Raw genomic sequence first — 15,237 nt, forward strand, 5'->3', positions numbered from 1 at the left:
CGGTGGTGGTGGCAGTGGGATTTGCAGGGTGCACTGCAATGCATTCCAAAAGAGCTCAGTTGGTAGAGGGGTAAAACTGTAAGATAAGGAAAAGGATGTGGGAGTCTGCAGCAAAGAGTTTAGCCCTTGCACAGCTAGTAGCTGCAATCCCTGCCATTTAACCAATGTATTAATAAAGAGGTTTTTGTCAGTTTGCCACAGAGTGAAGCAGTTTTCTCTATTCCTGATATGGATCCCATAATCTTGCCGTGAATTAGTCTGGTTAGATGAAACTATTCCAATTAAATTGCACATTTAAACCTCAGTGTCATTCTACAATTGATGGCTGATTTGACATATAGAAATGGCAGTATATTATGATAAAACCTTCTTTTCAATTTCTTTCAATTCCAACTCTGTATTTTACGAACAAATTTAAAAAAAAATTCAACACTATTATATCTCATACCTTGTCGCATCAAGGGTGTTTGATGACTGGTCAAGTGTGTCACTTTCAACAAGATACTGGAATTTGAACCATCAAAAATTGCATTGTTGTTCTGTTCTACGTACCTCCTACTTACTCACTATATTGAAATATATATGTTGAGCAAAACACAGTTCTAGAAACTAGCTGCTTGTTTTTTTCGAAAGCAATATCAAAACTTATCTTGGATTATTGCAGTTCAGAAGGGAATTCTGATGTTTAGAACTATCAATGTTTAACACCCCCACATCCCCCCCCCCGCTCCCCACACCCGCCATTTTTAAATTATCGATGCTTCCTCACCTCAAAACTGAACATGCACAATCTCACTGGTGTTAGTATTTTTGAAAAACGGGAGTATCTTGAGTTTGCCGTTTGTGTGGCCTACTTCTGTTTCTTTCTATATCCCGTTATTTTCTATTATCCCAATATTTTGAAATATTTTATACTTGAAAATGTCTGTTTTGTCTTTTTTTCATTTAACTGGTGCAGTACTTTAACAAACTTGATGATCTGTATCCACCTGTGTTTTCCTGGCCCACAGAATCTTATTTTAATCCATTTTCTGAATGCATGCATCTGAAATACCATTAATTCTTCATTCTATCTAATACCTCCCAGGATCAGTACTTTTCCAGCTTCTCATTTATCAAGCATTCTCTGTTTTAACTTCCTTATATTGAGCTTTTCCCTCAGTTCTTCACCAGGAACTACCAAAATACTGCAGATGCTGGAAATCTGAAATAAAAGCATGAAATGATGGAAACACTCAACAGCTCAGGCAGCATCTTTGGAGAGTTACAGTTACACAATACATTTCCTTTCTTAAACATGTTTAATTCTTTCCCATAGGTAATTTTGTATTTTAAAATTAATGTAAAAATATTTATGAATTCTAAAGTGGACGTCGCCAAAAAAATGTAAAAATAGATCAATAACTGTTTGGAAAGATTGCTCCATGTATACAAACATATTCAAATTATTGATCTTCTGGCATCAGTTAGGCTGAGCTCTGGTATGGATGTTTGTTTATTTTGGTGGGAAGGGAACATTCTTATTTTTAAAATTCTTATTTCTTTGCTACAGATTAAAATGATGTCTATTCTACATTTCAATTCTTGCAATTTAGCTGCCATTTAAAAAAAAATTATCACAGTATATTAAAAGAAATATTAGAAGAAAAAAAGCACAGAAATCATAGAATGGTTACAGCACAGAAGAAAGCCGTTCGGCCCGTCATGTCTGTGCTGGCTATCTGCAAGAGCAACTCCTAGTCCGAGTCCCCCTCCTTTTTCCCCGTTAAGTGTTGAATTTCATAAGAAAACTTCCAACATATGGTTCCACAAGTTCCCTCAACACCCAAATTAGTGAATGCACTGAATCAATCTGACAAAGAAAGTCCCAAGTTCAGTCCCTGGTTAGACGGTGAGTATGGGCTGAATTTGAACTCGGCGGCCTTCCAACACGGAAGTGCTGCCAAAGAGCCGCTGCGATATTACGCGCAGGGGCTCATTTAAACAGAGGGGGCAGCTGCTGCGTCCCAGGCAACGGCATCCGGCGTCACTGCACAGGCGCCGGCTCCATTTTTAAAGGGCTTCAGGCCCTTCAGTTAGATTTCAATGGTTAAAGTGGCAGATTTTGAAACATTTCTGACAAAAATGTTATGCTTCAAATCACCTCTCCCACCCCCACAGTGAATAATCAGAGTAATATTTGTCCAACCCCCCCCCCAAACACATTAAAGTTGCCATAACAACCTTCCCCCCTGAACTTTATTTCCTTTAACCTTCAATCCCTTCCCACCATCCCCTCACCCAATCACATTCGATTTTGCTGCTCCACCCCCATCCCCCCAACCCTGGCCTGAAAATTTTATTCCTCCCCCCCCCTCCCCACCTTTCTGAAGGCACGTGAAGGACGAACGGTGGCCGTAAAATTGGAGTGGTATGGCTGCCACCTGCAGGTAAGTTTATTTGCATCTCATTTAGGTTCATTTTAATATGCAGATGAATGGCCCACCGCCAGGCAGCAGGGGGCTGCACCAGTAATATGTGGTGGGCCCTTCTCGACGTTGTGGGTCGAGGCGGCCTCTCCCCGCAGAATTTTACCTGCGACCCACGGCGTCGAGAGCCCTATATGTGTGCTTTTTAAATTATTTGAGGCCTGAGTGCCCCACATTATTGCAAAGCCAGCCAGTGCTCACTATTTAGCCTCCCATATGAAGGCAAGATATTGAAGAGCAGCTGTTCAAGCAGTTAATTTGTATATATAGAAGATTGAGAGAAAATTATGCATGTGTGAGACTATTTTTTAAATTTTGCCACCAGTATAACAAAAGTCAGAGAAAATGTAATTGCTTCATTAAACCAGATGTTGCACAGCCAACATCTGAAATAAAAAAGTGGCATTATTTTTCTCGTCTGAAAAAAATCTGTAAGCCAACCAATACTCAGCTTCGCATTTATTATAACTTTTTGAATAGGATTTTCTGTGGAGCCATCCCTACTCAGTTGTAACAAAACATGAATGTATTTACATACTAATGAGCCTCTAATTAAGATTTTTTTTCATTGAGACTTTTAAAATACATTGGACATTAGTACCACTAGGGGCTTTTTGTCAAATGCTTTAAAAGTACTTTTTAAATTATTTGACAATTTCCGATTTGGGAATTTATCTTAATGGTTAGTAAATCATAATTATGTTTAATTGCCCTTTTTACAATGAGAACAGTAGGAAGCTCTAATTAATATGTCACTAGTATTTAGTTTCCCATTTTGTTGTAGAAATAATTGTACATTTAAAAATATAAACTGCAGAATATTCCTTTAAACGTAAAAACTGAGCTTGTTATCGTCCATCATATACCAGAATGTTCGTTAACACCCTATCTGTACTAATGCTTTGTCTTTCAACACACCATTAACATATTGTTTGCCTTTGCTCCATGACCTTTTGGTCAGCTATGTGGCCTTGTCCAATCTACACCTTCTCCTTTGTTATCTCTTGCCCCACCCCCGTCTCACTTGCTTATAACATGTGACATTTCTAATATTTATTAGTTCCGAAGAAGGGTCACTGACCCGAAACGTTAACTCTGCTTCTCTTTCCATAGATGCTGCCAGACCTGCTGAGTGGTTCCAGCATTTCTTGTTTTTATTTCAGATTTCCAGCATCCGCAGCATTTTGCTTTTATTATATATCAGAATAAACTGAGCTGCGCCAGTGAAAAATGGTAGAGATGGATGATGTTGGAGATTTTTTGCCTAGTAACTATTTGACTTCTTCCCATATTATAAAAGGTCACCTCATTCTGTCCCACTCCCGACTGTAGCATGAATATTGTTGGCTGCTATTGAGAATATTTACTTGATCTTCACACCAGCTGGTTAAATAATGGCATTTTTTCTTTGGCACCAGGTTCATTTTGGCCTGTGGCTTTGCCTTTGTTAGTTTTTAGTTTCAGTTCATTCTTGATCATCTGCAGAAAATGTTACCTTCATGCTAATTCTATGTTTTGAAATTTGTATAAATTACAGAAAAGCCACTCCTGTAGCAGAAATCCTTACATACATGTCTTTAGTATGTTGGACTAGATTGTGGCTTCAACTTGTGATTTCCCCCACCCCAAAAATAAACTTTTCAGCAACTCTAGAAGATAATTTAAAGTGGTCGGTGCTAAGACTTCAGACATAGGGACATCTTTCTCTTTGTTACCCAAATGCCTTTAATGGAGGATGGATCAGAATTGGTGCTCCAGTATTACAGCCTTATCTCCAACCCATATTTCCTTCCAATTGGGAGCACGGAATTGGTGAAGTTAGCTTACTTTGCAGATTTTCAGTTCTAGGTGAAGTCATCCAAGAAGGACCAAGAATATTTTGGTGCACAGCTACTAGCATGCTGACAGACAAAATTAACTTTTTTAAGAAAATTATCCCTTTACTCCTTTGAGGTTCCCCTAATAAGGGATCAGTGTGGTTTTAAGGAAGGTACTCCATGGAACAGTCATAGAGGTAGGCAATGCTGTGAAGTTTCTGTGCAGACCAGACCTGCTATGAACAACTGTTTTATCTTAAGGACAGAAATTGAGTATTTGAGCTTTACCATGGACAATTTAACTACTCCCTGAATCTACATCTCCTATTCAAGATTTGGAGGTTCAGTTGACCGATCTACCAATGGCAGCCTTGAAAATAGCAGTGACTCTGGAGAAAAATTGCCGAAACTAGATTGTTGCTGTATTACTTGTCAGGGAATTCAACATCTGGCTGTGCAACGAATCAATAGGGCCAAGTATCTTTCAACTGATTTAGTAGTGTACTAAACTGATTTCAAAAAGGGCAAATATTTCCATGGGAGTGTAGAATACATAACTAGTCCACTTCGGTGATTCCTGAGGCAGAAATGCTGATATTCTTGTGGGATAAACTCCCAAGGGACAGAAAAATCTGCAAGCCAAGCATCCAAGCAATCTGCAGTGAGCAAAGGCAACTGGGCTTCAAAGGATTGTTTTCAGTGCTATTCCCCAGCATGCAAAAAGATCCTTTCTTTCTTCACCAAACCCCAATATTGATATTGAAGAGTAATGCCAGGGGGTTTGTTGCACCACCCTTACATGAAAATCTAATGCAAGCCTGCCAGAAGTGAGTTGTTTTTACTTCAAACATGTTTTTCCTATGTAGTTGGGATTGGGTAGGAATCTTTGTATGCTGTGCCTTAAGGTCTTGACCTGTTGTAAGTGCCTGCTGGTTAATGTGCTATTATTGGAGGGGTCACATCACTTTTCTTCCCACAACCATAGATTCCCATAAGCTTGTGTCTCACTTCCTCCCCAAAGGCATTACATAAGGTTTTTTGGAGGAGAAGAACTTTATGCCATCATGGCTGGTCAGCACTACATAACATGCTAGTAACACTTCACCATAAGTTCTAATGTGATCCCGAAGTTTCACCTGGCCTTTTTATTATTTTAACATTGCCATATTTAGATGTGGAAGAGCATGTAAGTTCCACGTTGCATTGTTAGAAGAGTTCTCTGCTATTTTGTGGCAGATCCAAGTCTTTGAGGTATTGATGTTTGAGTTATTAGACAAAAATTTTCAGTACATCCTTTGTAAAATGATGAACGTTCTCCTTCGTAGATTGCATTGTATACTTCTGACAGGGACAAATCCTGCTGATCACTTCATTTGACTGGTTACTACAGTGTAACTTAATCTCAAATGACTAGCCTTACAAGAAATTTGTACAGTAGAAATTCTGATTTTTGTAAATGGTTTATTCCTTGAAGTAACCACTTAAAGCACTATTTTAATACAATATCATTGCATGCATGGAGACAATTATTTGCGATGACAGTATCTGGGAGCGGAGAGGATTGATGCAGGAATATTTTTGGCCTAAAATACACCTCTCACGGACATAGATTGTTGTGTATCTTAAGGAGAATAAAAGTCAAGCTGTGTAGGGTCAAATACAGGAATAATGATGCTATCAATGTTGCATTTTGTTTTGTTTTCATCTTTCTGCAAAATAATTTGTGTGCACTTTTCTGAAATATAACCAGAAACTCAAATCACACTTCTGAAATAAAATGAAAGCGTTATCTTAAGATTTTTGAACAGAAAGGGAGGACAGTAAAACTACTTAAGATCCTCCTCAGATCATTGTTTTTCTTGAAAAGCCTTCCCCAGTCAATACAAACAGAGGGATTCAGGATAAGATTTATTTTAGAAATTGAATTGTGTTTAATCATCTTCATGAACAAATATTTTAGAAGAGTCTTTGGCCATTGCAGAACCAAATAATGTAAATCGCATCAAACACGCTGTCACTTCATTTTGAGGTGACGTGTAATGGGAATGATATAATGCCTTTTTTTCCTTCCAGAAAACTGCAGTTGGAGTATGCTGAATTCAGCAGTACTTTTCATAGTAAGTTTGGAATGTAAATGAGTCTAATTTATTAAAAAAAGGGCGGCACAGTGGCGCAGTGGTTAGCACCGCAGCCTCACAGCTCCAGGGACCCGGGTTCGATTCTGGGTACTGCCTGTGTGGAGTTTGCAAGTTCTCCCTGTGTCTGCGTGGGTTTCCTCCGGGTGCTCCGGTTTCCTCCCACATGCCAAAGACTTGCAGGTTGATAGGTTAATTGGCCATTATAAAATTGCCTAGTATGGGTAGGTGGTAGGGAAATATAGGGACAGGTGGGATGTAGTAGGAATCTGGGATTAGTGTAGGATTAATATAAATGGGTGGTTGATGGTCGGCACAGACTCGGTGGGCCGAAGGGCCTGTTTCAGTGCTGTATCTCTAAAACTAGACTAAAACTAAAAAAGTTTACCAAGCACTTTTCCAAGGAGATAAGACCATTTTGAATAATTTTAAAGTGCTGTTTAAGGCAGGGTTATTCCATTTTATTTTCTGTCTTTATTTCACTATAGTTTGATAGCTTTGATGCTTTTCTTCTGCGGCAAAGATCCAGGATTAGTGCAGTAACCTTTTACTGCCACTAGATGTCTTGATTTTGTTTTTAAAGAATAAGCATTTCTTATTGTGATCACTGTGAAGGGACCTTTTGCAATTTTAATTACAAATTCTCATAAACTGAAATTTAATATGTCACCAATGTTTGAAAAATGTTTTGCTTTTACAACAACTACCTCCTAATGGAAGCATCATTAATCTCTGCTCTACTGAAACGGCAGATTGTTTTTAGATTTTAATAGATTGTGCAAAGTTGAACTGTTTAAAACCTCCTTATGCACTGACGTTTGCATTGTTTAATAAGTTGACAGAAGGAAATTAACAAAAGCTTTTAAGGTACTGGATAATTTGAGACTCAAAAAAGCAGCCTTTAATAGTAAAATTTGCATCTAGAGGTATTTAATACTCATTGTTCAATGTACATTTGTACAACAAAAAATGAAGCTTTTATCTTCTATTGCAAAACCTCCAGAAGAATGAATCAATTGTGTTTGTTGCAGCACAATTCTAAAGATAAATTTTTAATGCTGTGTCCGCAATATAAAATTGTCCTTTCAGTGTTTGGCTTTACTTCTTTCAGGCCATTTTTACTTCTGCATTTGCAAAAAACCATTTATTTCTTTGGAAATAGGCAAATGTCACAATGATGGCCTGGATTTTGCTCTCAGTGACAGCTGCCGACCCAAGTTTTTGTGGACTTTAGAGTGGTGACTTGTTCTAATCTAGTGTCTGATCCATCACTGTGCTCTCAATGGAGTATCTGTAATACCTGTGAGCAGGGCAAGAAATAGGAAGGCTTTTAAACCAATCACATTGATGACTCCTCACAGGATGCATGCATAGTCCAAACCAGGAAGTATAAAGCTGGAAATATAAATTAGATTTAAATCTAAAATTGGAATAAAGATTTGGAAAGATGGATGGGATTGAGAGAGAAAGAAAATATTACTTTTGAAAATATCTCCAACAGTAATTGCTGAGCGATTGAGACTCCCAACCCACTTTAAAATTAAATTTTTAGTGTCAGAGCAGTTGCTTGGCAATAATAATCACATATCACACCAATAAAAATTTACTTACTTACTCCTGAATGCACCTAAATTTTCCTGCCATCTTTCGTGAGGTCGAGTGGGCAAGTACCCCAAGTTCATGCTGTTGGCATTAATTTCAGTGCTGTGTCTATTAGCAAGGACTGTAACAGTGGAGGAGCACAGTATCTCTGACAGAAACTTCCGGATTTCCATGTTTAACTGTGCATGTGCGAATGCTGAAAGAAGCTGACTGATTTATCCTGTTATAATGATGATCACTGTGACCCTCACTGTTATTATCTATGCAAAATCCAGCCCATTGTAGCTGAGAAATAGCAGTCAAAAATATTGTGCCTACATTGAATATATGTCATTTTATTAAATCTGCTACTTAAAACTAAGTTGGAGTGTTAAAGAAAGCAATTTATTTATTTTATTTATTTAGAGATGCAGCACTGAAACAGGCCCTTCGGCCCACCGAGTCTGTGCCGACCATCAACCACCCATTTATACTAATCCTACGTTAATACCATTACCCTCTCACATCCCCACCTTCTCTCAATTCCCCTACCACCTACCTATACTAGGGGCAATTTATAATGGCCAATTTACCCATCAACCTGCAAGTCTTTGGCTGTGGGAGGAAACTGGAGCACCCGGCAAAAACCCACGCGGTCACAGGGAGAACTTGCAAACTCCGTACAGGCAGTACCCAGAATCGAACTCGGGTCGCTGGAGCTGTGAGGCTGCGGTGCTAACCACTGCGCTACTGTGCCGCTATTTTACTATTCGGAATTTTCTGATGATACCTGTGTAATGAAGAGCAATTATATAGTGATAGACAATTAAAAGAGAATAGAATGGCAGTGAATATAAAAGGGAACTCAGAAATCATCTGGTATGTAAATATGGTGAGGCCTATAGGGGACAAAAAGGGTGATAAATGCTTTCATGCACAGGGCAAGGCCAGAATACTTGATGAATACTTTGTATTGGTGTTTACTGAGGAAGAGGAATGTGACAAAATATTGGTAGAAGCAGAGATGATAGAGGTAATGGACGGGGTGAAAATTGATGGGCAGGATGTACTGGAATGGCTGGCTATGCTCAGAATGGATAGGTTGCTTGGTCCAGATGGCTTGCATCCCAGGTTGTTAAAGGAAATGGCAGTGGAGATATTGGAAGGGCTTGCCATAATCTTCCAATCTTCCCTCAATACTGGGGAGGTGGCAGAGGATTGTAGAGTGGCAAATGTGACACCCTTATTCAAAAAAGGTGTAAGCACATTCCTGTAACTACAGGCAGGTCAGCTTAACATTAGTGTTGGGTGAAAACTAATCAGTGAAAATAATTAACAGGCATTTGGAGAGGCTTGAGTTAATTAAGGAGAATCAGCACAGATTTGTAAAAGGCAGATTGTGCTTGACTAATCTAATTGAGTTTTTTGATGAAGTAACAGTAAAGGTTGATGAAGGGAAAGCAATGGATGTTATCTATATGGAATTTAAGAAAGCATTTGACAAAGTATCACATAAAAGGCTGGTTAACAAAATTAAGGCTAATGGAATAGGAGGGTCAGTGTCAGCTTGGGTAAAAAATTGGCTTATGGACAGAAAACGGCATGTCATGGTAGATGGCTGTTTTTCAGACTGGAGGAGGGTCAACAGTGGTGTTCCCCAAGGTTCAGTGCTAGGACCACAGCTTTTGATGTATATAAATGGATGATGTCAAACTTGGAGGTGTAGCAGACAGTGAGGAATGCTACCAATCAACTGGAACAGGACATAGATAGGCTAGCAGAATGGGCAGACAAGAGGGCAGATGGAACTTAATACAGAGAGGTGTGAGGTGATGCATTTTGGCAGAAGGGATGGGGAGAGGCAATATAGACTAAATGGCACAGTTCTAAAGAGTCTACAGGGACAGAGGGACTTGGGGTTCATATGCATAGATCTTTGAAGGTAGCAGGACATATAGTGAGCAAGGCATATGGGATCTTGGGCTTCATAAATAGAAGTATTGAGTACAAAAGCAGGGAAGTTATGCTGAATCTTTATAAAATTCTGGTTTGGCCACAACTTGAGTATTGTGTCCAGTACTGGTCACCGCACCTCAGGAAGGATGTGAGGGTCCTTGAGAAGGTGCAGAGGAGACTTGCCAGAATGGTTCCAGGGATGAGGAATTTTAACTACAATGTGAGGTTGTAGAAGCAAGGGTTGTTCTCCTTGGAGCAAAGGCGATTGAGGGGAGATTAGATACGGTAGACAAAGAAAAGCTGTTTGTGTTAGCTGATGGTACAAAGACTAGGGAACACAGGTTTAAGGTTTTGGGCCGGAGATGCAGCAACAACTGAAACCTATATTTATATAGGACCTTTAACATAAAACGTCCCAAGGCGCTTTACAGGAACATTATAAAACAAAGTATGACACTGAGCCACAAAAGGAGATATTGGGCTGAATTTTACCGGCCCCTCGACACTGCGGTTCGCGGCGTAGGGGCTGGTAAAAGTCTGCGGGGAGAGGCCCGCCTCAACCTGCGACGTCAAGAAGTGCCTGCCGAAAATTACTGGCGGTGGGGGGACTTCAGTGCGGCCCCCCGCCGCAGAGCGGCGGCACCCTGATTACAATATGTTAAACGGTACTTACCTCTGCAGATTATGCAGTCTGCTGCCTCTCCATGGACACCTCCTCCAGATTTTTCACTGAGCGGGCGGCCGTCACGTTCTGTCCCGTTCACGATTTGAAAAGGTGGCTGGTCCTCAAAGGCAGAAGGTAAGTTCCTTTTCAGGGGTCTCACTCTGCATTCTTAAAGGGAGGAAGGAGGGGAGATTACAGGGGTTCCACGCTGCATATTGGAAGGGAGGGGGGTTATACTGGGGTCTCTGCATACTAGAAGGGAGGAGGGGAGGGGATTATAGGGGTCTCACTCTGCATACTGGAAGGGAGGAGGGGGGATTACAGGGGTCACTCTGCATACTGGAAGGGAGGAGGGAGGGGGGATATTCAGGGCTCTCACTCTGCATACTAGGAGGGAGGGGGTCTGGGATTACTGGAGGGAAAGCTCTGCTGGCATGAAGGGAGGTACTATGTAACTTCTCTCCATAAACAGCGTATGCTCTTCACTTATTCGCGTTTGTGAAGGAACAATGGCACTCTAGTCACCCTGTGTGTGGGAGGGTGCCAGAAAGGGCAGGAGCATTAAGGTTCTATGGATGGTGGGGGCAATCGCTTCAGCTGGTAGGATCTTGATGTGATCATGCTGTGCCACTCAGTGTTGGCCAAGATGGGCAATGCCATGGCACGCCTCATAGTTGATTCATGAAAGCAGCTGAAGTACTCGTCAACACCAATCCCTGCTGTTAGGAACCTTCAAATACATGCAGGGTTCAACTTTGTTTATCACATGGAGATAGGTATGGCTCATCCTACATTGCGTGATCCTCTGCTCCTGAGGATCCGTATGCGCCAGAGGCAAAATCAACAGGCAGGTGTGATCCACATAGAGGCCCCTGGTCGTGAGCAGCAGCCTCCAAGGGGAGCTCGCCGTTACGGTTGCCGTGCATCTACAGGCCCCACATGACATGCCATCAGATGTCAGAGCAACAGTGTTGGAGACGATTGGGCATGTAGAGAGGGTGGTGACATGTCTCTCTGTCCTGCTAACAGATGACCTGCAGCCCATGGGCTTCAGTAGACATCCTATGCCTTTGGTCCTCATAGTGGCAGTGGTTCTCAAGCTTGACATCTATGCAGCTTTTCAGAGGCCCACCAAAGACCTTTGTGGGGTCACACAGTCAGCAGATTTGTATATTGAAGAACTGGTTCCAAAAGTATTTGAGTAAATGAAGGCAATATTTCCTTAACAGATCCATAATGTTCTAATTTTTGCTTTTTCTCAACTAATAAACAAGTTGACACTAATCCCCTGGAGAGTGTTCAGGTTTTGTGGTTTTTATACCTTAAATTTCAGTGGTGCAGGTCTGTTATTGTTGCAGCTGGAGGAAAATTCCTAAAATGTTACTAATCTTAGTTACAAGTCCAGTATACATTTGAGATAAATTCGTTTCAGGATATTTTTTCCCTCTTGCCTTCCTTCCTTTCCCTCCCCCCCACAATATCCATGTTTGGAAATATGTGACTTCATTCTGGATTGGTTTCATTCTCTTGTTCTGCTCAGCAGTTTCCCAATAGACAAGCTCAGGGACCTGCCACAATTAGGCAATTGAATATGCTAATCGGTGTTCTGCCAATCAGTGGCCTGATATACTGATCGAGCAATAGACTGTACCACTATGCTGTTATCTATGGTGCCAAGAAAGTCCTAAAATGAAAACTTGTAGAGTAGGTGCTTCTAAACTACTCCCTTTGGGCCACGTACTGTCCCTGAGGACTGCCAATCTATACTCAGCAACTCTGTCCTTTATGCCCTTGTGTTTCTTATTCACTGGTTTATTCTGTTTCAATTTTGCGCAGCTAAGAGTTTGTCAAAGACTCTTATTTAGAGATACAGCACTGAAACAGGCCCTTCGGCCCACCGAGTCTGTGCCGACCAAGAACCACCCATTTATACTAACCCTACAGTAATCCCATATTCCCTACCACCTACCTGCACTAGGGGTAATTTACAACAGCCAATTTACCTATCACCTGCAAGTCTTTGGCGGTGGGAGGAAACCGGAGCACCCGGCGAAAACCCACGCAGTCACAGGGAGAACTTGCAAACTCCGCACAGGCAGTACCCAGAATTGAACCCAGGTCCCTGGAGCTGTGAGGCTGCGGTGCTAACCTCTGCACCACTGTGCCGCTTCTTAGTGCTATTTCCAAAGTAATGGATAAATCCTAAATCATAATACCAAGATCTGATAATATCAGCAACCTGCAATGTATGCAGATTAATGGGAGCACAGATATAAAGCCCCTGAGGCTCCATGTGCAACTACTTGAATGTTGAAGACAAAGGAGAACCCCACTTCTGGCACAAAAGCAAAATACTGTGGATGCTGTAAATCTGAAATAAAAACTGAAAATGCTGGAAATACTCAGCAGGACAGGCAGCATTCAACATGCTCTGCCACCATTGTGTTGTGGCATAAGATTATATAATGCATGAAATGAGTTGCAGTACTTTTGAGTTTTCTGTCTTCTATTTCTGCAGTTATTTTCTCTACAGTAATTTTATATCCGATATTGCAATGTTGCTGGTATTACAATTTCAAAAGTGTATACCCATAAAAAAATTATAATGGTCTTAAAGAATGAAAGAATAGTAATGTTGCAATGTTTTTCTTATGATACTGCATTTTTAATGTTTTGATAGTTTTTCCATAAGATGAATTTAAAAATCCATGATGCACTGTTTTAATGTTTTCATTGCACTAAATTATATCATAGGCTATCTGAATAGCAGTGGGTGTTAGATTAAACATATTAGAAAATTTAACTTAACATCAAAAGACAAAATTAAAAAGCTTTTATTCTGTAATGCATGTTAACATAACCTCCTAGAGCTGTAGCATTAAGAAAGGTCACATAGAGGATCATTAACATATTACATCAGTCTGAAGCAGTAAATGCCTGTATAAATCTACCACAAATATTAAATACTTTTTTTCTCCTGTAATAGCCATACCATGCCCAGACTGGTTTCTTCTCTTTTCTGCTCTCACCACCAATGCCTTGCAACCTCCCCCCAATCTCAAAGAACTGAAAAGAATTGACAGAGGACCTAACTAACCAAATGATTGATTTTGCACTTTGTCCGTGGTGATAGGATGGGGAATCAAATTATATTAAAAAGGGTTCTGTTGCCTTTGTGGTGAGTTTTGCCTGAATGATGTTGAAATGACATGCGGAGGCTGTCGCCATCATGCAATTTCCTTCTGTTCTGCTGATGGGACATTAATATCGCCATCTGTTTCTTTGTCAAGCTGCATCCGTAGTAAAACTCTGTTCATCTGTTTGACTCCTGTCCTTTGTTTGCCTTGCAGGCCATGCAATATTCAAGCTCACCTATCTAAGCAATCATGACCACAAACATCTCTACTTTGAAGCAGACACCAACACAGTCAATGAAATTGTGCTGAAGGTTAGTAGCAGAGCAGGTATTTCACAAATTGGTCACCAAAGAAAAAATGGTTACTAATGACAGCATGGCAATAAATTCTGTACAGGGGATTATAATGTAGGTTGACTGTAACAAGCTCAAATATGATTTGTAACTTGCTAGAGGTATGCAGCAGCATTGCATTTCAAAGTAATTCCACTTTATTTTCATAAGTGTTTCAATTTGCATTTTATGGAAATAGCAAACATCTCACTAGGGGAAGTGAGTTAGAGCAATTCTTTCATAAGTCATCTTTGCACAAGCAGTGCATTGTCTCAAGTCAGCTGAACTGTCCTCTTATTCGATAGATGCCCACTTCGTGTTAGCAAGTTAAGTGTGTTTACCTTTGTTGTAATGCTGCACACACTGGTGCTGGCAGTTGTGTTGAGCTGCTTTTGCAAAGTACACCACTCCCACATTTACAATTAAACAGTGCTGTCAGTCTATAGAGCAGCTGCAAACAAGAATTATGCATGCTAAACTCTTTAGGGCAAAGAACTGACATAACATGAGAGCATCGGTAAATCCTCAAAACAGGAAAAAAGATGGCATTCCTTTTGTTAAACCATCAGCAGCAAAATTAAAATCCATAGCAACAGATCTGTGTAGGCAGCCCAGTCACTTTAGACTGCCTGGTTTGACCCAAGTTAAAATTAAACTAAATTAGATAAGTAAACTAAGCCAGAGTGATAACAATTGAGAATTACTCTTTTTTTTTATTTGAGTGTGATGATGTCGCAGTGAGGATGCACATGTTGAGTTTGATCAGTACTTTTACTGGATGCCCAATATCATTTGGCAGTTAGGAAGACCCAGTTTTATAAAATGTTCCTGGCCGCTGACTTCAGCGTATCCACTGAACTGCATGAGACCCCATGTGTTGAAAGCTGGCAGCATCAACTGAATGTAAAGGCAGCGTTATTTAACCTGGTGATCAGTATTTTTCATACAGGTGGTACTGATCTTGTGGGAATTGATCAAATATGTTTCAGACTTTTTTTTAAAATAGCAACTTATTCACTAACAGTGAAATATCATGTCATTGTTAATGGAGCAAGAATATTACTGCGACCAAATTAACTACTATGATTTTGATTTTTAGACACATTTCATTTTCTATACTATTTTGATTATTTTTGGGCACATACAC

General features: G+C 40.2%; 1 protein-coding gene across 10 annotated transcripts in view; it reads left to right on the forward strand.

Annotated features, from left to right (window-relative positions):
* The window catches only part of mapkap1 (MAPK associated protein 1), a 305,427-nt gene that overhangs the window by 260,543 nt on the left and 29,647 nt on the right, over window positions 1-15,237 (forward strand). For all 10 annotated transcript variants that reach the window (XM_068012486.1, XM_068012482.1, XM_068012484.1 and 7 more), the window contains one exon: window positions 13,972-14,069. In XM_068012486.1, the coding sequence (XP_067868587.1) occupies window positions 13,972-14,069 (98 nt within the window). The remainder of the gene's footprint in view (window positions 1-13,971; window positions 14,070-15,237) is intronic.

Source organism: Heterodontus francisci, chromosome 32 (assembly GCF_036365525.1).
Source record: "Heterodontus francisci isolate sHetFra1 chromosome 32, sHetFra1.hap1, whole genome shotgun sequence".
Classification (NCBI taxonomy): Eukaryota; Metazoa; Chordata; class Chondrichthyes; order Heterodontiformes; family Heterodontidae; genus Heterodontus; species Heterodontus francisci.